The sequence below is a fragment of the Hemicordylus capensis genome, chromosome 5 (genome assembly GCF_027244095.1).
Source record: "Hemicordylus capensis ecotype Gifberg chromosome 5, rHemCap1.1.pri, whole genome shotgun sequence".
Taxonomy (NCBI): domain Eukaryota; kingdom Metazoa; phylum Chordata; class Lepidosauria; order Squamata; family Cordylidae; genus Hemicordylus; species Hemicordylus capensis.
Window position 1 is genome coordinate 146,093,670 of NC_069661.1, and position 27,138 is coordinate 146,120,807.

Below are 27,138 nucleotides of genomic sequence, written 5' to 3' on the forward strand. Positions count from 1 at the left end.
TTATGTCTTGCTGCACCTTCAGCAGGTTCTCTGATAAATTATACCACCAGCTTTTTTAAATCAATGGTTGACATCCAGCAAAGCATTAGGAGGATAGAGTAGAAGCTGCACCCTTGTAGGGAGGGCTACTCTGAGTGTAGCCAAAGGCTTGTTGAGCACCAGAGCATGTATGTAGGAGACTGAGAGAAAATTTTATTGCTCTCCCTTCCCTCCAAAAGTGTTGTTTTACTTCCAGGAATATGTCCCTGTGGGCTACACAGCAGCCACTGTTAATAATAACAACAACAACAACTTTATTTGTTATCATAACACATCAAAAAATACAATACAAAACAATTTTAAAACTTGTTTTTTAAATCAGTTTTAAAAAGCTTGAGTGAACAAAAAGGTCTTCACCTGGCATCTAAAAGAACAAAGTGATGGTGCCAGGTGAACATCACTGGGGAGCAGGGGCACAACTAGGTAATTTTGGAGCCTGGGCCTAAAGGATTTTGGAAGGCCCCCCACTTGAGGGCTTGGGAGTGGGGGTCGGGGCAAGTTAATTTAAAAAAAAAAAAAAATAGTATTTTTTCAACCACTGTTGTAGGCAGGGACAGGGCGGCCAGTGAGGTGTGAGGATACTCAAGGGGAGACCAGGGCAGGGGAGGTGGAGGCAGCGGCATGAGCTCCTTCCCTGAGCCCGCCTGCCTCCCAAATGATAGATTGGGCCATTTTGGGCCCATTTCTGGTATCGCACATGCACACTACTCTACTCTACTCTTCCATATAAAAGCATCATCATGGTTCAAAACCAAAGATAAATCATTTTGTCTGTCTATATCCATTTTGCATTTACATGTCACCATTGGTACACATGTCACAACATGACAAGTTGGCATAGAACTCCCAGCAAACAAATGGTCACCAAATGCTCAGCAACTTGCAAAGCACTAAATACTTTACAAGTGCTAACCAAAAGAGCTTGTAAATGCCAAGCTGATTCCAAATCAAACTGAGGGGAATTCACCCTATTAAAATGAAGAAATAAGAATTAAAGGCATTTTTATTTATTTTTGGTGTAGGATGGTTTAATGACAACTTTCGTCAGTCTTTTTGCAAGTATTACACTGTTGAATTAAAATTTGCAACACACAATCAAATAAATTTAAAACTCCTAAATCCAAATCAAATCTTAGTAAGGATGATATGCCTTAGTTTGTGAATTCAAATTGAAAATGTAATTATTAGGATTTATTTTATGCATAAAATATGATTTAGGGATGTATTTTAAAACTAGAAACTACTACCTGTTAATGGTTATTTTTATTTATATAGCTATATAAAATCTGTTCAATAATACATAGCTAGGATGCTTAACAGCCACAGTCAATAGCCCTCTTCAGATGTTATGATCAATGCATGTACAGATCTGTATGCAAGTACAATTATGTTCAACACACATACAGCAGTGCAATTCCTATTTGTACCAAGGAGGTCAGTACCCAGGTTCACTTTCAAAATGAATGCATGCAGTCATTCACAAAAAAACACGTACATGTGTAGACACACCTGAATGCTTGTACAGTATAATCTCTGAATAGGGCTTAAATGAGAGCCTTTTCCCTGACCTGCAGAGTGTTGCCCTGCAGTCTTTTGACTCAGCCATTGATTAGTCATTGAACTAGTCTGATGCACAAACTGGGTATGGCTTATATTACTTGCATTTCTTACTACACGCAAAGCCACCTGATCCAATGGAGTAGTGTGGAAGAGTTGGATATGCAGAGGCCCTTTTAAAGGCTAATTTTCTGGCAATTGGCTGTTTGAAAGGAAAATACTTTGGGCGGGGGGTGGGGGGGTAGATAAATCTAGTCCTATAAATGGTTACCAAGATTTAAATGTTTTACAAAGGACTCCATGTGTGTAGCCCTGACTGCTGGATTGGACTTAGAAACACACACCACATCTTGTTACACCTGTAGATCCTCATCCAGTGAGGAATGGAAGACTGCCTTAGCATGCATATAGCTCCCAGGTTGATTGGCACTACAACAGTGCTCTGAACAATGCTTGTCTTACATCTGCTCATTAATTGATTTCAACATCCAGTGAAGACAGGGAATGTGGTATTTTTGGATTCATGAAGGTTCAATGAGAATATTGTTTCAATAGGCACAGTATCTTCCTTCTTCACTAATAAGCGGCTTTCTGTTTCTGATCCAAGCCTGTAGCTACCGACTTCAATATTCCAAGGTTGGGGGTAGAGTCTATGCCCATGTCATGGTTGTAATGGCCCTCCTGACAGGGTAGGATGGCTAGCCCTCAAGCTACTCCCTTTTTACAAAAGCGGTCCCCAAACAGCTATGGGAAGGTTTGGGATTAGACACACTAAGCACAGACCAGCAATAATGAAATCAAAGGGTGGTTTATTTTACCCACGCGGTAAGGGCTTGGATTTGAACAGGGGTGAGGGAGACAGACGTTACAACACCACACTTCAAACCAAATATAATAAAGAAGCTAACTAGCAGATCCTTGTTGAAGTTCCACCAGGCAGATTGACTCCTCTTGAGTTAGATTTCCCAGGGACACAGGCACTCCTGGGGCAAGAACCAGCTGATCACTGCAAAGCTATCTCTGCTCTCCAGGGCATGCAAGATTTTGCTTGCAACTTCTTGCTAAAAGCAAACTGAAGAGAGTTGCAATTTTTGGAAAGCATCCAAACTAGAACTTTACACTCAGTCAGTGCAAGGTTTTGTTACAATACCATACATGTTTTGCTGGGCAATGACAGACTGTGCATGGTTCTGAGTTCCAGGACTGCAGTCCCGTCCACCACAGTCTTAAATAGTATGTGATGCAGACAGTTCATGTGTGGCTGCTTGATCTGAGCAATTCTTGCCTCTCAAAAGTTCGCACATACTACTTTCTATAATGCAATGCCTATGACTGACCAATAAACATCTGAACTCATTTGTTGTCTGAAGGAAATAAAAGGGTTGGGGATTGAGTAACACAATTATGCAAGACAAATTCCATGAAAAAGCAAGACATTTTCAGTTAATTAAAATGTAAGCAGATATTATTTCTGTCAGATGGTACAGATTAAGTTCTCATTTCACATGATTAAGCTTTTTTATGTGTTTCTGCCTCCTTGCCCACCTTGCTGTTATGAAACCACCTGTGCTGCAAATACATGCATCCTGATTTGAAATCAATTGAACTACGTCCACTGAGTACATTTGGTTAGGATTAAAGAGCATTTTAAAAGGCCTGTGCTCCTTGTCAAAAACCTTGTCAAAAGTATCGAACACACTTACATTATAATCATAAATCACAAATGACTGTCAATGAAGGTGTGAAAATATAAATCACTGCTGTTTTGTTACTTTAGCACATTGGTGTGGGCATACCCAAAATTAATTTGAGAAAAAGGAGACCCCATGTCCAGGTAACTATGGATGGAGGTGACTGTTAGTGTGTTTAAAAATGCATAGAGCTGCAAAAGAGATTAGAGAGCTTCTATTTAGCTTCCTAGATATAACATAACTAGGCTGTTTGGAAAAAATAAGTAACGTCCAAAGCATGAAGTTTGCAAGATTAGTGTGGATTGTTGTTGCTAGCAACTTAGAACTAAATTTGCTAATAACTAATAATTAAGAATTAAATTTGTTCCTTAGCTATAACTCTCCTTAACTTTTTCAGAGAAATAATAAATCAGGAAGGAGAAAGGGAGATTACTCATTTTGGATGCATTTATTATAAATTTGAAGCCCCTACATAACGTTAATGGACATATTACATACCTGCCAACATGTCCCTATTTTCCCATTCAGGTGAATGATGAATGGGAAAATAGGGATCTGTCAGCAAGTATGATATTATAGAGAGTGCACTGCAAATAAGAATTTGTGCAGTGTTACTTCTATGGGTTCCCAAATGGACATCAGAAAGTGGCGCATATTTAGTTTGAAGCAATGTGTCGTGAAGTGACAGACATCCAGAGTAACACCATGCTGATACAACAGTGTTTTCCATCACAGAAGGTGAGAGTGGGGAATTGTCAGTGATCCTTCCCTTCCTTCTGCAGCTACCTGCACCTCCTGAAAACATCTCTCCAAGAACTGTGGTACTCTCAGGGACATATTTTCAGGATTCACATGTGGCTGCAGAGGAAAGGATAGATTGGCAATAATTGCCCCTTCCCGCAAAGCAAGGGAAACACTCTTGTATCAGCACAGTGTTAGTCTAGATGTCAGCCACAGTAAGGTGCACCACAAACCAGGCAATTTGTACACAAAATACTTCACAAACAGCCACTGAAACTTGTTTTTCAGATTCAGTGTGAAAAGATGTTAGTTTTATGTATAAAATTTCTAAATGTGCACAAACACAAATACCAGCCATTTTTTAAAGTTTAAAGAACACCTTTTGCAAAAGAATGCAACTGTACCTTGCTATACGCAGATCCAGCATCCACAGTTTTGCGTATCTGCATTTGAGTAATTAACAATCGACTTGGGCATTGGGGGGGGGGGCGGCCGGCCAAAAAGGATTTAATTCAATTCTGCATATCCATGGGTCGGGGTGACCGGAAATGACCTCAGAGTTCATTTCTGGACACCATTTTGTGGAGGAAACCCATTTTGTGGCTCATTGGTTTGAAAAACAAAAACAAAAAGCCCCAGTGATTTTTCACATAAACTTTGGGACTGGGGTTTGTGTGTGGGAATCCTTGGACTCTCAAAGGCCTGTGGAGTGTATAGGTAAAAAACACAGCATTTTTGTGTTTGGGGGCACTTTTTGGGTCTAAGAACCCAACCCCCATGATCCCATAGATTCAATGCCTCATTATTCATGGTTTCATTTCCCAAGATAATATGCGGGAATGCAACCCCCGCAGATAATGAGGTACAGCCATACTGAATGATGGTTTACCAATCCCATGTTTATGTTGCTGCACCAGTTCTTTCTCTCCTATCCTTCAAGTCTACCTTGTAAACTAAAATAATAGGCCCTTGCTCACCACAGCCATGCTGCAAGTCAATGCTCTAGCTTGCTTTGGTATTTTCTTGTTAGTGACATACTTTGCTATTAGTGTAGCTCTTGCATGGCAATTATAACCTTCATTGCGCAGTAATGTTTTATACATGGATGTTAGGATTTGGAAAAATGCAGATCACACAGGATTGCTGTATAAAGCCATCTACATTATATGGGAAAAGAACAGTTAATGGAGTCTCACACTTGGTGGAACAGTACATCCTTTGGTTAAGAAAGTGCATGGCTAAGATTCCAGAGACCCAAGATCCTTACCAAGACCCGTGTACAGATTAGTCTTGCAGTCATTGTTGTTTTACAACTTATCCCTTCTTATTAATTACTATCATTATTTTTCCTATAGTGCTTAAAATATAATAAATATATTAAATGGGTTATGGTAAATAAGCTAAAATAATAAGCCCTTGCAATACAATCTTAGACTGTAAGGGTCTCTGAAATTATAAAGTTCATTTAGTTATTTTTGGTCTAACCCAGTGGTTCCCAGCCTGGGGGCCTCCAGATGTTGCTGAACTACAACTGTACAATACATTGTAGCTGGGGTTGATGGGAGTTGTAGTTCAGCAGCATCTGGAGACCCCCAGGTTGGGAACAATTCACTGGAGAAATTCTCTTGCAAAAGTCTCTTGCATTTCATGCTTTTAGATAGATATTATAAGTTGGACCAGTGGTTCCCAACCTGGGGGGCTTCAGATATTGCTGAACTACAACTCCCATCAGCCCCAGCTACAATGTGTTGTACAGTTGTAGTTGCAAGAGAATTTCCCAGTGGATTGTTCCCTAGCATTTTACTAGTGACACAGTTGTTTTCTTTGGAAATACAGCCTAAAAATTATGTATTGTGCTGGTCCACATCATACTTAGTCTGCTGGCCTGACTAGAGGCAATAAGGCTATGTATATGTTATGAACGTGCATGTCCTTTTGCCTTCTTGTCAGGCATCTTTCCATAATTTCGGGGGGGGGGTTCATCTGAACCACTCCTCTACGTGCACTGTAAATGCAGCATGTGTAGAGGGGCAATTCAGATGACCCCCACCCCATGTGATTAATGAGCAATGCCTCAGTGTACCGGGGGGTTGGGGGAGGACTCATGCATGCACTATTTTCATGTGTGATTGGACCAGCAGACAAGTATCGTCCAAACCAAACCCTTGTGTACTTTTATTCGATTAGTTTCATGGGAGTTTTTTCCTCACCTAAGCTTTGAGACTCTTTAACTGCCTAAACTGGACCATCATTAAAAACAAATCACTTTACACAATCAATTGGTTTTCCATTATGGCTTCTTTATCATTTTGTTTTCTTTTGTATCCTTGCTTTATATTTTGGAATGGGACATGGACTGCAATACTGCTTCTGCCATGGCAATCCCTGCATGCGTGTTGCCTGGGTTTGATCCTTCTAAAACCATTCAATTGCATGTAAGAAATTTATTTCTCAAAATGGTCTTTGTTGCTTTTTGTTTTAGAGCTAAGCTTTAATGTGAAATCATCAAAGCTTAAATAACTGTCTTTTTAAAAATGTGTTTCTCATCCATTTCAATATTATGATTATTTTTTCTGAAGTTGATTTATTCAAATTACGTTGATTTATTTGCCCAGATGAATAAGCTCCTTAGCCATTGCATGAAATTATATAGATAAACAATTTTCCTGTATTTTTATTTTACTACCAGTGTTTGAATATGTCCTTCTCTAAGATAAAATATCCTCTTTTTTAACAAAGCAAGTCTTTATTTTAATTTTTAAATTAAAAATAAACATAAACAATGAAATTACTATCTCCCCAGTACCTTATGAAATTGCTCCATAAGAATGTGACTGGTCAGTCTTCCAACATACCTTATTTCAAACCTCAGTGCCCATAGCTATTTATAGATTCTGGCCAGCCACCTCCTTTCTTTGCACATGGTTCTGCTAACATCACTTGGATGTATCTGTGACTGAGCTGTGCTTTAGATGAATCTTCCAAAATCAAGCTTATGAAGTTAAATTATCTCTTGTTTATACCATTAAAATTCCCTCAAAGCAATGAAGGTTTTTAATTAAGGTATGTCAGAATGAAAATTCCGTCTTTCATTATTTAAGAAAATACATATTCACTCTTGCAAGATCCAGTGTAAACTTTCCCAAATGGAGGCCATTTTAAATCTATTCATGTAGTGGCCATTACCAGATAGTTGTTTGTATGTAGTGGCTAACCATGTGGCTCAAATGATTTTCTCCTTACCACTACAGACCTTTTGTGGTCTTTTGAAGTTTCATGGATAAAATTTCGATGTTTGTCAGGTCAGCCTCTCTGAGTGCTTTACAGAGCCATGTTGGTGAGATAGAGAAACAATGATTAAGTATATATTGCTCACTATGTTAAGGATGTGCACAAACTAAGGTTCTTGCACTGGTTTGGCGCCAAACTAGTTTGGATGAGGTCGGCACCATGGTAGTGGGGTAGTGGTGAGTGGAATCTTTAATAAAGAAGTCCGCCACCAAATGCAACTTCCTGCTGCAATGCTGCTGCCCCCAAGAACCCACACACAGTCCTGGCACGCACATGGCATCGGTGCATTCATGGACTCCATGTGCGTGCCAGCAGCATGCACAGGTTCCCACTCGCCACTCCCCTCCCTGCAGTGCCAAACCAATTTGGACCTTGTCTGAACCAATTTGGCACTGGACCAGTGCATGAACCTTGTGAACGTCCCTGCATTCGTGCACATCCCTACACTACGTGTCATAATGTAAACTGTTTTTTAAAATCCTTACATGGAAAGCATTTTCGTGTACCGATCCAAAGTCTAATCAAATTGGAGATGGTTTCGTTGTAATCTTTTAATTTGTTTTTTGTAATAACTCTTACATTTTAAAACATCTAAGGCTAGGATGCGAAAATCAAAGTGAGAAAAATATACATTTCTGCATCAGTGACTTTTGCATCTGGTACTGAGGTAGGGCTGCCCTAAGATCAGCCCATGCCTGGGGTGGGATGCCAGGTGCCACTACCACTGCCTCCCCCTTGCCCGGTGACACATGGCATCTTGCTTCACCAAATGTGAATTTGGCATCTTGCTTCACTCAGCTGTCAGGATACACTCTGTCCAGGGAGAGGCTCTAGCCCACCACTCTTGTCCTCCACTCTTTCTCTTCCTCTTCCCTGTACTTTCCTTTCTTTTTAAAGTCAAGGATCACAGGTGCAGGATGAGGAGCCGTAGCGGCAAATGGTGGCAACAGCCTCTGCTAACCTGCCATCTGAAGCAGGCCCTATTCTAAGGAATTATGACAGGCAGGAAAACTTTTAAAAACAAACAACAACCACCCTACAGAATAATGCATTCTAAATCAATTGTAGTAAAATCATTCCATGCCATCTTAATGTCTTACAGCATTTTATTGTGCCCCTTAGGCTTTGGAGGGTCACCAGAGGATGATCGTTCTGTAACTGTGCAACACTTGCAGAGGATGATTCTCTGTAAATGTGTTTATACAAACAAGGCTAATGGATAAACAGAGGTTACTCTTGGAAACCCAGACCCTCTGAGATAATTATCAGAATTCTGGAAACTTTGTGTGTCCATTCCCCTCCCCTTCCAGATATTTCCTGGAAAAGATAATGGTTTGGAGACTCTGTTCCTTTATTCCTTCCTTAATTGTCTACCCTACAGCTCTCCCTTTTATTTTTCTGAAAGGGAAGTGACATAAATTCTCTCCCGAATGTCATTGTTGAGAAAGAGAGAGATAAATATTAGTCTTCTCTGCCTTAGTTAGAATATAGGTGAGGAAGCAATTGCCTAGGCATGGAGTCCATACCATTGATAGCATATGGTTTAATGGGCCCAAAATAAGTACAATAGGGAGTCAGTGCTGTTTCTCTGCAGTGGTGGCAACACAACTCTGTCAGGATGTAGGCTTCTATAAACTCCCTTGATTGCATTTTCTAAGCTATAAAGGAAGGACGCTCCATTAGAATACATTCTGTAGCCTAGCCTCAACATAATGAGTACCTTATAGTTACCATATCTGAATCTACAAGAAAGGCTGTTTACTTTAAAGGTATTTGCAAAAGTATCTATCCAAGGTAAGTAATTGTTTTAGGTCCCTAATTAGTTTCAATATAGCATTTGAATCATTTTGAGCAATTTAATCCTGAATGAAATATAGGGAGAAATATGTTCATTATTTGCTGGTTTGATACATTCTTCTTCAGAGTCTCAAATCTCAGGAGCCGGTGACTCTGGATTTTCTGGATGCGGAGCTGGAAAATGATATTAAAGTTGAGGTAAATTATACTAATTAATCATTATCTTAATTTGTATCTTGAGTGAGCCTTCACCGGTATTAGGTAAGTAGTTTGTTTTCTGGAGTAGCCGGTTCTCTTAGAGTTGAGACGCTTGTGGGATCAAGTAATAATAGCAATACTGTCTATGTTCTTTGGCCCCATATTAATTAGGGAACAGGACAACATGGCAAGCTGCTATATAAAAGAGATAACCAAAAGCATAAATTATGGTCAAGAAATCAGGAAAATATCTGAAATATTTTGTAGCCAAGAGCTGTAGCAGTAACATGACGAATCTGGGCCATCCTACATGTTATGTTAGGCATGTTGTTGGACCTTGTGTACCTAACTTCTGTTTTCTAAAAACCAGCGATAGGGGGAACTATCAGGGTTGGAGGGAGAGAGGATTTAACCATTTGCTGCTGCCTCAATCTTAGTCCATTTTAGCAGTGCCATGGTTGCTATTTGCCCAGGAAGAGAAGAAACTATGAAAAAACTATTGGGGAAAGAGAAGCTTCCCTGTCAGAACAAATAGAAAACATAGCTGGGAGGTGAGCTAATTGGAGTCCATGACAGAGGGAAATAGTTAAATCCCTTCTCCCCACCTTATTGACTGGGCCTCCCTTTGGCTGCTGTTTAGCAAAACAAAACCAAGAACGCAAGGGCTTATAATATGTTAATCGCCACGTGTGATTAACATATTATAGGCCCTTGCGTTCTTGGTTTTGTGTGTAGTTTATATTAGGGCCAATCAGATAAACTGGATACTTTGACCACCTTAGGACTTATCATACAGAGAACTGGCCCTGTATTAGGGTTCTCTTCTATGCAGTCTCGCGGAAAGCTTCATGTAGTTTAAAGAGCCTAGTTTGAGTTCAGAACCAGAAATGGAACCATGGAATTCTGTCAAGCAAGCAGTACAGGCTTTTTAGTGCTGACCTGAACCCATCTCGCCCCTCGCCCCACTTTAACAGTCTCTTTCAGAAGTGGCAAAAATAAGGTGGTGTCCATTAGGGATGTGCAAACTGGTTCAAATTTGAACCAGTTTGAATTTGAACCAGCTAATTTCAGCAGTTCGAATTTGAACCAAACCGGGCATTGGGTTCGACCTGCCAGTTCAAATTTGAACCGAACTGAGCCTGATTCTATTTGAACTGATTTGAACCAGTTTGAACTGGTTTGAGCCTCCAAAACTGGGTTGAGTGGTAGGTACCCATGGGTGCCAACTAGTATCCAAACCCCAAAGCAATCGGACACTCCTACGGTTTTTAATGATTTTTTTGAAAAAAAGTTTTTTGCCCCTAGGTATTCCACATAGGGAATAATGGGCAATAATAATAAAATTTCAAAAAATCATAGGAGTGTCCAATTGCTTTGCGGTTTAGGTGGTAGTTGGCACCTGTGGGTGCCTACCACCCAACCCAGTTTTGGAGACTCAAACCAGTTTAAACTAGTTCAAAACAGTTTGAAACAGGTTCAAATTTGAACCAAACCAAAGGGGGGTTCGCACAAAACCAAAAATGGACCTCCCCATCCCAGTTTAAACCTGGTTCAAATTTGAACCAAACTGGGCAAACAGGTTTTGTGCACATCGCTAGTGTCCATCAGTTTCAGGGTAAAGGGCTTCATAAAATTCTTTAGAGGTTTCAGGAACTGCACACAATCTTTGTTACTTACTTTGTTTAACAGAAATTGCCACACCTCTACAGCTTGAAACACTGCTGGTATTTCCAGTGCCTGGCTTTCTCTTCTCTGGAAGGTACTGGCATTTTCTGTTGAGGAAGGAAAGAAGGAAGTTTAGACACCACAACCCCTGAAACATTTCAAATATTTGTTCAAGTTTGTCCTGCCCCCAAACATACCCTAGCACCCCAACGTTAATATTCAACTAATGTCCAAGTCAGTACAACTACTTTTGCCTCTAATAGTAATTAATTGAGTTCAGTCTTGACACCTCTGCCTTTAGCAGGCCCATCTTTAAAAACCTGCTACCAGATCCATTATAAAAGTTGCTAAGGATTTAACCCACGGGAATTTATACATGCATTGTGTCACTAAGCTATGGCCTGTGCCTGCTATTAATAAGGAAGTCAGTGCTGCTATTGAAGTGAATAAACAGTGTTGAATTTGGACTGTGACATTTGGATAAACATTTAAAATGTTTTAATTCCATAGATGTTACATATATATTGCATGAAATGACAGTGAATCCTATTAACTATCAACAAAGTTGATAGTTGCAGATGACACAAAACTATTTGGAGTAGTGAAATCCACAACACATTGTGATGAGCTGCAAAAAAGATCTCTCCAAAGTGGGATAATGGGCAACAAAATGACAAAAAAAAGTACCCAGAATGTTGGGGGGCAATATGCTAAATCATTGTAAACCGCTTAGAGAGCTTCCAGCTATAGAGCGATATATAAATGTAAGTGCTATTGCTAAGTGCTAAATGTGGTTCAGTGTAAGCAAGTGTAAAGTGATGCATATTGGGGCAAAAAAAAACCCCAACTTCACATATACACTGATGGGATCTGAGCTGTCTGTGACTGATCAGGAGAGGGGTCTTGGGGTCGTGGTGGTCAGCTCATTGGAACTGTCGAGTCAGTGTGCAACAGCTGTGAAAAAGGCTAATTCATGCTAGGAATAATTAGGAGGGGGATTGAAAATAAAAATGCTAATATTATAATGCCCTTATACAAATCTGTGGTGCAGCCACATCTGGAGTACTACGTACAGTTTTGGTCAGTGTATCTTAAGGGATATTGTAGAACTGGAAAAGGTGCAGAAGAGGGCAACCAAGATGATCAGGGACCTGGAACACCTTCCTTATAAGGCTAGGCTTCAGCATCTAGGGCTCTTTACCTTGGAAAAGAGGCGACTAAGGGGAGACATGATCAAGGTGTATAGAATTATGCTTGGAGTGGAGGGGATGGACAGAGAAATTTTGCTTCTCTCACAACACTAGAACCAGGGGTCACTCCATGAAACTGAAGGTTTGGAAATTTAAGACCAAAAAGAGGAAGTACTTTTTCACACAGCATATAATTAATCTATGAAATTCTTTGCCCATGTGGTGATGGTCACCAGCTTGGATGGCTTTAAAAGTGGCTTAGACAAATTCATGGAGGACAGGTCTATCCATGGCTACTAGTCTGGCGACTGGGCCACCTCCAACCTCAGAGGCACGATGCCTCTCAATACCAGTTGCAGGGGAACAGCAGCAGGAGAGAGGGCATGCACATACCTCTTGCCTGTGGGCTCCACAGAGGCATCTTGTGGGCCGCTGGGTGAAATAGAATGTTGGACTAGATAGGCCTTCGGCCTGATCCAGCAGGGCTGCTCTTATGTCCTTATGTTCTCGGAATTTGTTGAATACCCTTTCTTTCTCTTGACTGTAGATCCGGAAAAAAATGATAGATGCAGAAAGTGGGGATAGGACCTTTAGAACGCTGGTCAAGTCCCAAGATGAGGTAAGATTATAAACATTTGTTTTCTGAAAAGAATATTGAAAAAGCTGCACGCACTTGTGTCTGAACTAGTTGCCTATTGTGTGGTATTGCTAGTATATAGCCTGAAATTATAGTAGAAGATAAACTTCAGACTAGGAATTTGAGGCTTTATGATTGGAAGCTAGAAATTGACATTTGCATATGGAGCAGTGCATTTTAACCCCTCACTGAAGAGTAAGAAAAGGACACCCTCTTCCTTCCTACTGTAGTCTGCTACGATCACATCCATAGATTCCATACTCTGGAGATTCATTGGTCGGGAGAAGGAATTTGTGTTTAATGTGAGTGCTTGTTTTCAGACTGGGTATTGTTTTTTCTGGAAATACGTATATAAAGATCTTACATTTCAAGCAGCACAGGAACTATGTGTTGCAATCCCAGATTTGATCCTGGATGAACAGTCTTGCATGTGTTACAGAGACCTGATCAGCACTGTGGCCTGTGACCTATGATGTTCCGTAGGGTGCTTTCTTGTCTCTCTTGCTATTTAACATTTACATGAAATCTGGGAGAGATCATGCAGAGTTTTGAAGTTAATTGTCATAAACGTCCTGATGATACACAGCTCTATCTCTCTTTTTCATCTCTGTCCAGGGAGGCAGTAGAGGTCTTGAATTATTGTGGTTCTAATCAGGCAGATGCCTGATCCACCAATAGGGTATCAACCTGTTCTGGAAAGGATTGTACTCCCCTTTGAATATCAGGTTCACAGTCTGGGAGAGTGGGAGTGAATTTGACATTGCTCGGGAAAGCTCAGGTGATTACTCTGTCCAGGAGTGATTTAGCTAACTATACGTCAGGGCTGCTCAACTTCGGCCCTCCTGCAGGTGTTGGCCTACAACTCCCATAATCCCTGGATATTGGCCACTGTGGCTGGGGATTCTGTAGGAGCTGTAGTTCAAGAACAGCTGGGGGGCCTAAGTTGAGCAGGCCTGCTATACGTGTTCCTGAGGATAGTGATGTCACACATGTCTTAGTTACTTTTCATTTGGTTTCTCTCAATGCACTCTATGTAGGACTGCCTTGAAGACCATTCAGAAACTTCAGGGGATACAAAATGGTGTTGCATAAGTTCTGACTAGAGCCAGCATGTTGGACCATGTTACTCCCTTATCAACTACACTGGTTTCCTGTCTATTTTTGACTGCAATTTAAAGTGCTGGTTACCACATTTAAAGCTCTAAACAGCTTGGGGCCAACTTACCTAAAGGACCACCTCGTCTCATATGAGATCCATTCAGATTCTCAGGGGAGAGTCTTCTATACATCTTGTTTCTCTACATCGTACATCTCTGTTCTGGATTGTGTTGTGCAGCTATTTTATTTGTTGTGTGTATAAATTGCTTTTAGATTTTTATTATTTTACTTCTCATTGTGTATGCCACTTTGAATATTCATTTTAGAATGACAGAATGTGGTTTATTTTAAAATCACCTTAATAACTTTCTTAGAACTTGGTGAGTTTCAGAATAGCAGCTGACATGATGTGCAGCCTACCGCTTCTGTGACGTTCTGCCCCAGGGCTTCTGTAGACTTTGGAGGCAGCCCTGATGCCTCTTTGAAGCAGCTATTGCAGAAGCTGCATTTCCGGAGGTTTCCCCATCCATGACAATGGGAAAACCTGCAGAAATGCAGCTTCTGCAATTGCTGCTTCAAAACTGCATCGGGGCTGCCTTTGAAATCTGCAGCAGCCCCTTGGGACAGACCATAATGGAAGTGGTAGAGTGCACATCATGTCAGCCAGCATCTTTATATTTTGAGGGAGGTTTTAAATAAAATATAGATTATCTGTGCCAAACTAGATAGTTCACATCAAACTGAGACATTTTAAAACATCACCCTGTTGCAAAACTTTTCAAGAATATTTAAACCAGCTTCTGCTTCACAGAAGTGTGTTCTAGAGAGAACATCAGACACAGTACAAAAGCCCTAAAAGTCAGAATTTTGTTAATTTTTAATGATTAAATTGAATGCATATAAATCTAAGACACTGGCTTGTAGTATGTTTGAACATTATTAGTAACTGCAGTGCCGCAGCTGTATGGTTTTTATCACAGACATCTCTATAAATCTTTGTCTCCAGGTATAATGTTGTTATATGCTACAGCTGGCAAGCAGTTAAAGTTTTAAATGATAAAAACTGAATAACCTAGTCCTTTGGGATCTATTAACTCTGATTAAATCACAAAAGTGTGTCAGGGGATCTTCTAACATTTTCCATCATGTGGCCTCTCATTCATTTATTCTATAATTAAGTGAATTGAAATTTTCACATTAATATTTTGTTCCATAAAGAAACTTAAGAGTGTACTTAAATCAATGCTATGACACATATACTATGTGACATAGGAACATAGGAAGTTGCCAGATACTGAGTCAGACCATTGGTCCATCTAGCTCAGTATTGTCTACACAGACTGGCAGCAGCTTCTCCAAGGTTGCAGGCAGGAATCTCTCCCAGCCCTACTTTGAGATGCCAGGGAGGGAACTTGGAATCTCCTGCATGCAAGTATGCAGATGTTCTTCCCAGAGTGGATCCATCCCCTAAGGGGAATATTTTACAGTGCTCATGCATTTAGTCTCCCATTCATAACCAGGACAGACTCTGCTTAGCAAAGGGAACAAGTCATGCTTGCTACCACAAGACCAGCTTTCCTCTTCAGTAAGACTATTTTGTCTGTGCTTATCGCCAAGAATGCAAAACATCTAGGTGCCTGATTGTCACTGGCACCTTTAAATTAGGGGTGTGCACAGAACCGGCTGGTCAGGTTCAGTTTGAGTCCGAACTAGACTCAAACCTGACTGGAGCAGTTCAGTACAGAACCCCTCCCGGTTCAGTCCAGGGGGTCTGCGAATATTTTTATTTTATTTTTTAAAAATGTTTTCTCCCTTCCAGAGAAGTTCATTGCATGGCGGGGTGTGTGTGTGTCCTACGGAGGTTCCCCCTCCCCCTGCCGGCCTCCAAAATCATCGCCTCTGGCCGTTCCAGCTGGTTTTTCATAGTTCGGGCTTCCATAGTTCTGGGCTTCCATAGTGCGGTGCGGTGCCCAAAATGGTGGCTCCTGTGCACTTGCAAATGGTTTCTGTGAGGCCCTGGGGGGCATTTTGAAGGCTGGGTGGGGACCTCCGCAGAGGTCCCCTCCACCACCCCCGCCACCCCAAGGAACTCCCCCAGACGGGAAAAAAGGTTTTTTTAAAAATCAAAGGGGGGGGAATTCGTGAACTGGCAGGGGCAGGTTGGTCCTGGTCCAGACAGAACCATCCAGTCCAGCCGAACCATCAAACCCCTGAACCATCGAACTGGTTCATACATCCCTACTTTAAATTGCCCTGGTGGCTGGCACCTGAATGTAGGGTGCAGATTTTCACCTGCATTATCTACTCTCAGTCGCATAAGATCTTACTGGATCAGATCCAGGGTCCATTTAGTCCAGCATCTTATTTCCAGCAGTGGCCAAACAGATGTCTCCAAGTAAACTCACAAACATACTGTATCTTAGTCTACATTTAATTTCTAAAATGAGAGTTATGGGTCTGAAACTTGACTACAAATCACAAAACCTGGCTAGGAAAACAACCCTATTCCAGATGTGTGAAAGTCAATTGTGGTACTTCATGCTGAAGAAAAGCGCTCTGTGCTCAAGGAATTTTCCTTTTCATCATCAATTTTTGTATCCTCCATTGAGAAAAGGTATTAGTACAGAGTCCAGCAGAGCTCTTGTAATAATTACCCCCCCACACACACACACCCCTACCCCACCTCTCCAAAGAGATAGAATGGTCTTTTTTCCAATCCTAATTTTTTTCACTCAGCGGGAGAGAGAGAAAAAGAGGAAAGCTACTTTTTCTATTGAGTGGGAAGATCTCTCCTCTTAGTCAAGTGATCTGCATCCATTTCTTTTCTAAGCTGGCCCATAGAGAATCTGGCTAGTTCCCAAGTTTGGGGAAGGGGGGTGGGGGAAGCACCACTGCTCATGGCCAAAAAACTATTATTATTTTTATGTTGTTTGCCACATTGCTTGCTAGCAGTGTTTCTTGACTTGACTAACATTTCCTTGGACAATTCTAGTATCTCCTATATTATTTTCCCCTCAACTATATGATGAATGAAATAACCTCCCTGTTTTAGAGTGGCACTCTGATGTTCTGGGAATACATACTGATTTGAGAAGTACTTTGCTAAAAAGACAAACCACAGCACTGGAACTTGCAGGAACAGCATTGATTTTGCTTAGGCGTTTGTATGGTATTAATCAAATAAGAGGCTTTTAATCTTTTCTTAATTTTCTTGAGATCCTTAAGAAAATTACAGTCTTGCTCAATAATATTTTGCAGCGCTACATTGACAAAGGAAACAGAACATATACGTGGACAGCTGTGAATGGTACCGATTACAGGTGATCAAATAATCAGGTTTCATTGTTGTCTTCAATAGAAAAATGTTCTTATTTCTGTAAACTCATCTGTTTCTTTACATTTATTTATGAGAACTTCCACTAAATGGACTGGAAATAGCATATCTGAAGGGCCAACTTTTCCTGTATGAATTTGTCTGCAGAGGTAATAATCAGAGGTCCTGAATCCAGGTGCCCCTGCCTTTAGCAGTAGGCAGGTGTTTACCAGAAGCATTATATGGGATTACAGGTCCACAGGCTCCAGAAGGAGTTAAATCTTAGAAGCAAGGAAGCCAGCTAATGTTTACAGAACCCTTTCTCCCCTTCTTTCCCTTCTGTAAATGCCCCCACCAACAGGAACCATTCTTCTTTTCCTAGACTCCACCCTCTGAGTCAAATGGTCTGCTCCTCAGGTGACCTGGCCTTGGGTTGCCTTGGAGCAAACCAGGGCAGATATGGTGTCTGAAAGAGTTTGAAGTAGAAGTCCAATCCCATCAGCCTTCTGATTAGTTATATTATTTGATGATAACTGAAATATGAGTTGTGAATTTTATTAGTTAGTGAGTCCATGAACAATTATTGCAAAACTTGCTGTGGTCCATCATTGGCAACTATAGTTTCTGTTATGTTTACCCCCTGGTTTTGTTACCAGAATTATAAACAGGAGATATTTCTGTCAAATTATTGTTGGACTGACATAAACGTTAAACTCCGATTTCTTTCCTAATTGGCCTTTGTAAGCTGGAGAAAGAGCATCTCATGAGGGCTATATTACAGTAGACTCATTTATAAAATTATGGATTTTAATTAGTAGTTTCTGTTCAGTAGGAACTCTGTTTAGCATTTAATAGTAGGGAAGCCTCTTCTGATTTCCCATAAGGATAATTGGAGGAAAGTTGTCTCCAAATAATTAGTAATTATACGGTGTGTACTTCAAATGGCAATGGTGTTGATGAAGATTAGCATGTGTGACTCGATTCCACAGCTAGATCTTTATGTTAATTTCTGCAAGTATCTATTAGAAGTCATAAGTAAGGAGCACATTCATTTTATGCTTTCAAAAACTAGAGGGCTAGAGTAGGTCTCATAATCATCAACATTTAGACAGAGCCTTTGAGGCAAGGGAGCTGAGTTAATAATTTGCAAACAAAATGTGTATTTATATAGCAAGCAGAGTGAGAGGTGTGTGCCCCCCCCGCTTAATTACTCTTTTTAGAAGGCTTCTCAGAGCATAACTGGAATAAAATTAGAGGGGAAGTTAAGTGGTAGGGGCTGTGGATTCATGAAGGAGCTCCCTACTGTTTTCCACATAATTTAAGCACTAGTCAAAAAGCTATTGGCCACACACATGCATTTGAGCTATTTGAATCCTATAATATTGTAAAGCAACTGCATCATGTCCACTAACTGAAGTTTGGTATCTGCCAGTTTTATAAACATTATAAACTTTACACTATGTGTATACCAGTAGAAATGTTCAATTAGTTTTCAGCTCAATATGTTGCATTACATATTTTGTGTGAACAAAAAAGCATGCTGCCAACATTACTAAGGCAACACATACATCATTTTATCTATCTATCTATTGTTAAATTTATATACCACCTTTCATTAAAATAATCACAAGGCGGTTCACATAGAAAAAGTTAACACAAGACTATAAAAATTACACAATTAAAATATGCTAAAATATTAAAACATATCTAATTAATTTTTTAAAATACATACATAAAAATACCATACAATATACAAAGAAGCAGCAACTATAGTAGCCACACTTCTTTCAAGGTGTAAGTTTTCCATTAACATTTCTTCCTCCCCCACTCCCCACTTGCACACATGTTGGATTGTGCTTGTCGACTATCTCTGCAAAATAATGTAATACTCTGTTGCCACAGGACATGAAAGCCAAACAGCAGGGTTTGTTTGTTATCCCAGACTTAATTCGCCCTTTTTCTAGAGTCTTAAAATTGTGTGCACCTTTTCATCTCTCTTGCAGTTCTGATTTTCCGATAGGTATACTCAGTCCAAATTATGAATATTCCATACAAGTCCAAATAGGGTGGAAGGCCCTCCTTTTCCCATCTTTAACAGGAAATTTCATTTGCAGGGTTTAAGATGTTGCAGATCTGAAAGCAAAAAAGAGGTTGAGTGAAGTAGTTGGCTGATGTATTTCATTATACCATTTGTCCATAATTTTGTTATTTGTGCTCAAATGTATATCATATCTGATCTGAGGGAATGTTCGGCAAAGAGAGTTCTGCACCAATTTAAAGTATGGTTTTATTTCCATTGTTTATTCTTGCCTTATTTCTTCTACAGTTTGGCCTTGGTATTGCCATCCTACAGCTTTTACTATATTAAAGCCAACCTTAATGAAGCACTAATTCAGGCTAAATGTAAGTAATTTGAAGGTTCTACAGATTCTGAATGTTACAGTTCAGTATGTAGAATTGCTCCCCCCACCAAAAAATGCAACATTTTGAAAGTCCATGAAACTTGTGAAATTCACTAGTGTTACCATGATGTACCCCCAACTCTGCAGCAATGATTCAAAGTCATTGTGTGAATGTGCAAGGTACAAAAAGTATTCTACACAAGTAGAATATGTTCTGCTACCCTGGTTGCACTAGTAAACCTTTCTCTCCCCCATTTCCTTGCCTATGTACCTACAGAATCATTGTTTTGCGTATCCTCTGTTGCTGTCTTTTTAAGGGTCTGATAGATAGCTGCCAGGTATGGGTTGTGTAGTCTGGACAGAGCTGCTTTGTAAAGTGTGCTGTAGTTGCAATACGTTATGCAGTAGATTCCTGCCCATGACGATTAAAATAAAATTGCTTAGTTTTGGATTGTAGCTGAGCTTTGAGTGTTGCATACTGTGTATGGTATGAGTGGATGCCTCCAGTGTCTAATCTGGATTCCTTTCATGTTTTCCCTACCGTAAGAAGAAACACATTATAACCATAGTTATATTTTCAGCAATTAAGTTTGAATGTGTGTTGCTGACACACCTATGCTGGACATACTTGTTCTTTAGTATGTACCTATACATACTAGATATACTTCTACTTTATTCTTATTCTACACTTAACTCTACTGAGTTCAGATGAAGCTAAATTGTTTGACAACACATGCAGGATTCCCAGCCCTGGGTTTGCCACCTATGTTCCTGCCCCCCACCCCAAAAAAAGGCATGGGAGCATTTGCAAGGAAGAAGTGGAGCAGACATAGTTTCCATAGCAGCAGATGTCGCAGCCTTTTCCTTGCAATCTTTTCCCACCTCCCTCCCTCACTTGCCTCAGACACATGCCTTGGAACTATGGTAAGCAGCTTGTGGGAGGGATTGCAGAGATAGATCAGTGGGAAATATGCAAGGAAAGAACCAAGCAGCTTCTCCCATGCAAATACCCACTCCTGCTTTGTGTTTTCAGCACCACAAACAGTGTTGGGAATCATTGAGGCTATTCACACAATTGTAGAAAATCGGGCTAGCTTCCTGGGTAGCCTCCCGAAAATCGGGTAACCCGCTTAAGTAGCCTGCCCCTAAAACCTTTTAGCAAACCCGGGCTTTTTTTATTGTGAGTAGCTGTGGCGCACCTCTGCACCGTGGTTACTCATGAGTAGACCCCTGGCGGGAGACTGAAAAGCAGCCTCCCAGTTCAGGGGTCTCCCCTGTATGCCCTGCGCACTTGCGCAGGGCATACTGGAGCTTCTGGGGGCCATGCGGCCACCGAATTCCCCAGCCCCTGCCTGCTCTGTCACAGAGCCAGCAATTGTGTGGGCAACCGATCCGGCCACCCTGGGCTCCCACCCTACTCATGTGCAAGGAGAGCGGGCTTAGCCCGCTCTCCCCGCTTAGCTCCCCAAACTGGGTCTCACTATTGTGAGACCCGGCTCTCTGTTTTCTGGCAAATATCTAGTTTCTACCTCTTAGGATTAATTTAAAAAAATAAATGCTTTTATCCATATGAAGGGTATATACATATACCCATAAAATATGATATAGATATAGATATTATATAATATGACTCTATATGTTAGGGCAAGCCTACACAACTTGTGACTTTGCAGTCCCAAGCAGAAGTATTTAGAGGCCCTGAACGGATGTAGTACGACTGATGGACTGCGTTTGACCTGACAAGTACAAGCTACCCAGGCCTACCTTCAGGCTTGAGGTCTAATGTTTGTTTAGCAATCTCCTGTCTTACTGAAGACCTCCTACATTCCCATCTTCTGTATGTCCCTTGTAGTGTTCTGTGCATCCTCGGCATGTTACACACAAGTACACCACACAAGCGAGCAGTTAAATGCACAACATAGCAGACCTAAATAATGTATGGATTGGCTCTGTGTTGCTACCAGATCACAACTAGATTTCAAACTGTTATTTAGAAATGTGATGGATCTGTTTTTAGCAGTGCACCATGTTGCATGATTTATTTCTTAACATTCTGAACTTGGGAGCAATCTGTAAAATTTGAATGAGAGATCAATGCTTCTGGGCTGCATTTGTTAGTAAGTCTCCCTCCAATGAGTCAATATCATCTTTCTATAGACCCTTGAAATAGCCGCAGTTAATAGAAGGTACATTGAAGACATTACTGACAAAAGACATATGTTCAAGTCTTCAAAGATGTTTGTCTTTTTCTCCAGACTACAGCTGAACCAAAAATAAAAAATAAAAAAGAACCTCTGATCTCTCTCTATGCCACAATATTTTTATTCAAGGGGCTGGTTGAATAAAATATTGGTTTGTGACCCCTTTTGCTTTACCCTGTTTTTTCTGTTTCCCTGCTTTCTCTTTCTGATGGATTATCACAGTCCCAAAGGGCAAGTATATTCTTGTTGCTCAATTCCTTCTGTTTACTGCTGTTGATATTTTCCGCTTATATTTCCATTCCTCATGGATGCTGTCCTTTGTATCCTTCATCTCAGGACTTCTCCCATGGCAACTGGGTTTTAAAGAAAAACATATATCTCTCTTATAGTATGCTTTCATATGCTTTTCAATTTATTGTTGGTCTCTTCTTGTTGTTCATCTGACCCTGTCACATGCTGGTTCATGAAGAAGCTCAATTTTATTTTTTCAAACATGTGTGTTTCAAACAACCCTGAAATGAATTTTTTGCTAAGCAAAAATATTTTACTGGTGACAAAATGATAGAAGCACTTTTGGTTTGGGCTTGGCATTCTAATAACCAGAGTTTCCGTTACCAAATGGCCATACTTAATAAGTCAACAGTGTGTCAGCTATAACTTGCACCAATTGTTCCATCTCATATTGCTGCTATTGTATAAGTAAATAAATTCCTTTTGTATGTGGAAATATCAATGTGAGTAATACTGATTAACCCAGGAAAACTCTAGTTGCACCTGGATCCTAGACATTTATGCTGACATTCTTGCCCAGGCTAATGGACATAAAATTGCCACCGTGCTGCCTTCCTAACTTTGTTTTCCAACTCTGTGCATATGTAGCTCTTGGTGCCCTTCATCTTATACACTTAGATGCTTGCAAATTAGGAATGGGCTTCAACACGTTTATAATGTTGAAATCCACTCAATGGTAACTATCTAGTTAGTTATGCTTTTAAAAATGCAGCAAGGCGGCTCAGTGCTATAGAATTCTAATTTAACCTATCTGATGTTGCATTTTCATCTTTATAGTTACTGAAACACTGAAGCTAGACCGCTTTGATGAATTCGGCTACACGTTTTTAGCACCGAGGTTAGTTGTTTTCCTGGTGTGAGCACTGTACCCATTTATGGTTTGATCAACATAGCAACAGTGACGAAAATATGGAAATAGCTAATAAAATATTTGAGGGGATATATTGAGCAGTAGCTGATTTTAGGCCTTACGAGATCAAATTCTGATAAAGACTAAGCTGTACTTTAACTCAGTTCACTCATGCATTATAATATTTCAAAAAGCAAGTATGTGTGTTGATAGATAGATAGATATCCTTTATACTGTAGCACAAGGGACAGTAGAATAATCTCTTTCTAAGGACCAACATCTCTTTCTAAGGACCAGTGTGCTCTGTGTAGGGTTACATTTGTACATACTCTGGAAACTGTCGTTGGTGCAAAATGCATTAGACAGGTTAGTCTCTGGATCATCTCAAAGAGATCATATTACTCCTATCTTAAAAGAATTACACTGCCTATCAATGTGTTTCCAGACAAAATACAAAGTCCTAGTTATAACCTATAAAGCCCAAAGTAGCTTAGATCAAAGGTATTAAAGAGAACACTTACTTCATTATGAGCCTCACCACCTATTGAGATTATCTGAGAAGGTCTGCCTACTTTCTCAGATAATTGAGAAGTTCCCACTGGCTCAGGGGCAGAACCACCATTGTGCAGGGGGGTTCAAAGAACCCAGGCCACTGTGCTCAGGGGCTGCGCCTGGCATTCCAGTCATGCCCCCTGCATCTGCTGTCAGACACAGGGTGTGTGGACCTGTTAGCAAATGGGGCCACGCCTCCCATTTGCAAGTAAATTTTGGCCAGTGTCACTTTTGCAAAATGGCCAGGAGCACCTCTCCATGCTTGCAGAAGCATGGAGACACATTCCTGGCCAGGCTGGGAACCCAGCGCAGGGTTCCCAGCCTGGCTGGGAATGTGTCTCCCTGCTTTTGCAAGCAGGAAGAGGTGCTCCCAGCTGTGCCGCAAATGTGCTGCCGGCAGAAATTTACTTGCAAATGATGTGAGCGGACTTGTTTGCTAATGGGGCCATGCCCCTAGCGTCTGACATCAGACGCAGGTGCATCTGACATCAGACACAAGAGGTGTGGTGGGAACCGCCTGTGGCAGGGTGGACAGGCCACCAGCATCCTCGCTCTGCAAGTGCACTTGCTCATCTGGTGACTACTCCGGGATGGGCCTTCTCCATTGCCACCTCGAGGCTTTGGAATGTGCTGCTGAAATAGGAGCCTCCCCTTCTCAAAAAGCTTTTTAAAAGACTCTTTAAAAAATTGTTCACCCAGGCTTTTACTAGATTTGTAAAGTTGTTCATTTGTTTTAAATGGTTTTTAATTGCTGTTTTAATTAAGTTGTATGTTATGTAAACCATGCAGTGACGCAAGTATACTAAATAACTAAACTCATGTTCAGAAATGGACACATGAGCCTCCCTTTTTTAGACTGGATAATTATAAACCATTTGAAACAACTAAAAAAATTCTTTATGAGTGAGCCCTTATCTAGAGCTTGTTTTCAGTCTTAAAAAAGCTCTTGGATTAATTTGATTAGCACTGTGCCTTGAGTTAAAGATGTCCAATTCCATAATTATCTTTTCCATCATTCAGATTGTTTCAGTCTCACTTTGCTTCTTTTGTCTATAAAATGTTAATAATTAAATGCAGTTCTTTCCAGATGATCTGTGACACTGAGTGACAAAGCATGTGAATAATCTGTTTTAGTTGGGGCTGTGGGTTTATTCTTGGTTTGATGGCTCTGTATTATTTCATGGAGCCTGACCTAGTAGCTGTTGCAAGGGTGTAGCTTAGGGGTGTGACTTTAACTGGGTTGGTGATGTTACTTTTTGAGGGAGAAAATTGGTATAGACTTGCCTGTGCTGCTGCAGGGCTGTAAATCAACTGGCAACATTCTAAACCACCTGTATAAGAGGACAATACCAGTACTGCTTACCCTTGCACAATCACACATCATGTGCTGGTCCCTTTATTCTCAATAGAAAACATCTATCCAAATGAAGAGAAAGGAACATAAATTTTGGCAAAAGAAATGCAAAGAGACAATAAGGGATGCAAAAAGAGAGGTTGAGGAACATATCGCTAAAAGTGTCAAGGTGAATAACAAAAACTTCTTTAAATATATCACAAACAGAAAACCTGCCAGGGAGGTGGCTGGACCCATAGGTAATGAGGGCATTAGGGATGTGCACAAAATGGGTTTTGCACTCTGTTTTGAGCTTGAAACGAAATGCAGATGGCCAGAATGTTTCATCGAAAACAACAGGTGAGCCGGCTGATTTCTACGAAACAAACCCAAAACTTTTTGAGTGTTTCGGCCTTAGGAACAATGGGGAAACCTTAAACACCCCGTTGTTCCCCATGGGACATCAAAGTGGGTTTTGTTGGTATTATTTCTTTCTTTATTTAAAATATTTATACCCCTCCCCTCCAGTGCACTACTGCTCGGGGCAGCTCACAACAATAAGATAAATACAAGATACGATAAAAGTAATAGAATTAACTAAATTAAACAAAAAGGTTGTCAGATCAAAAACGATAATCATCATTAGGTTCAAATTAAAGGTTATTTTAAAAGCTAAAAACTGAAAATTATAAAAAGCTAAAGAACCTACCAGATATAACAAACAAACAAACAAACAGGTAGGGCATAATGGGCATTTTAAAACACATTTTAAACATTTCCCCAAAGCCTCCATAGGGTAATAGCCATAAGCATAACTGTAAGCTCAACTAGAGCAACATCAGCAACATTTTGACTAAGTGTGCCACCTTGCACACCACAGCAGACCAGAAGAGTGAGTGAAGCACAAGTTAGTCTCAAGGCCAGACATAGAGCTCATCACAGCAATCACCAAGAAATATTACACAAACACACACACACACACACACACACACACACACACAGAGCGCTGCCACAACTCTAACAAACAAAACAAACCACAACTCAAGGAAGGCAAGCACTCAAGTTCTGCCTTTGTCAACAAGTTCCAGAAAAACCAGATAGTTATAGCAACAGTAGCACAGCATAATATACTCAGAGCATAGAAATAACCACAAAATCAAACCAACCTTCCTCCTCTCCTGTTCTGATGTTTCCTCTTCTTCAAGAGACACACACTAAGGGCTGTCTCTGCCTCCCAATCCATTTGAATACATATTGAAATTTCCTCCTTTTATTTTCCCTCCTCCCTCTTCCCTACTCCCAGCCAATGGGGACACACTTGCCCATTACAACACATGCTTTGTATAACAAGCCAACCAAGAAGCAAGCAGATTGGAAGCCAATTGGAAGCCAAGAAAACCAATCAGCAAGGGGAAAACATGACTCCAAAATAGCACTCAAAACATTTCAGTTGAAATGGTTTGTTCTGCTCCAAGCTTGGAAAAGGCCCTTTATTTAAAGGGTGTTCTGTTTCAAGCTCGAAGCACTCAGAATGGCCCATTTCGAGTTGAAGCATTTTGACGTTGAAACGGTCCGCACATCCCTAGAGGGCACGAACAGGATTATTATCTGGAAGATATCAGGATTTGCAGTTTCCATATCTTCCATATGGAAGATATGGAAACTGCAAAGGAACTGAATTAGTTCTTTGCATCTGTCTTCACGATAGAGGATACTGATCATAGCCTCATGCCTGAACTGAGCTTATCTGGGTTGGAGGCTTGAAGAACTGGGCCAATTTAAGGTGACGAGAGAATATTTTCTAAACTGTCTTGAAAAATTAAAAATTAACCAATTGCCAGGGCCAGATGCCTTCCACCCAAGAGTTCTTAAAGAACTCAAATGTGAAATTCCTGGTCTCAGACAGTGAAAACATAGTACCAGTCCCCAAAGCAATGTATTGACTGGATGCAACATATTAAATAATTGAGCTTCTCCCTAGAAAATACTAATGGCTTAGCTCTTGTATACTTGAGCATATATTTAAGTATACATATCAAAGAGCTAGAGCACAGAAACGTTATGGCAATCATTTGGAAATTGTTTAACAATGTGTTGGGTCCAGCTGAACTGATTTTATATGTGTTAGTGTTTGATAAGGGCCAGCATCAGGATTTACTTCTTGAGTAATCAAGTCTGTGTTGTTTTCTAGATTGTGTGTCTATATAATGTATTTTAATTGCTGCACATGAAAGCTGCTAGAACGTAGAGAGCCATTTACATTCAGTGGCTCACCAGTGGATCAGGTGATTT

General features: G+C 40.5%; 1 protein-coding gene across 8 annotated transcripts in view; it reads left to right on the forward strand.

Moving 5' to 3' along the window:
- CACNA2D1 (calcium voltage-gated channel auxiliary subunit alpha2delta 1) overlaps nucleotides 1-27,138 on the forward strand; it is a 642,096-nt gene that overhangs the window by 556,379 nt on the left and 58,579 nt on the right. For 3 of the 8 annotated variants that reach the window (XM_053252724.1, XM_053252725.1, XM_053252729.1), the window contains 6 exons: nucleotides 6,370-6,463; nucleotides 9,243-9,314; nucleotides 12,717-12,788; nucleotides 17,163-17,224; nucleotides 19,544-19,620; nucleotides 22,889-22,949. In XM_053252724.1, coding sequence (XP_053108699.1) covers nucleotides 6,370-6,463; nucleotides 9,243-9,314; nucleotides 12,717-12,788; nucleotides 17,163-17,224; nucleotides 19,544-19,620; nucleotides 22,889-22,949 — 438 coding nt within the window. Of the gene's footprint in view, nucleotides 1-3,373; nucleotides 3,431-6,369; nucleotides 6,464-9,242; nucleotides 9,315-12,716; nucleotides 12,789-17,162; nucleotides 17,225-19,543; nucleotides 19,621-22,888; nucleotides 22,950-24,922; nucleotides 25,037-27,138 lie in introns of those variants that run through there. The other 5 variants (XM_053252726.1, XM_053252732.1, XM_053252728.1 and 2 more) reach the window with 3 other exon arrangements.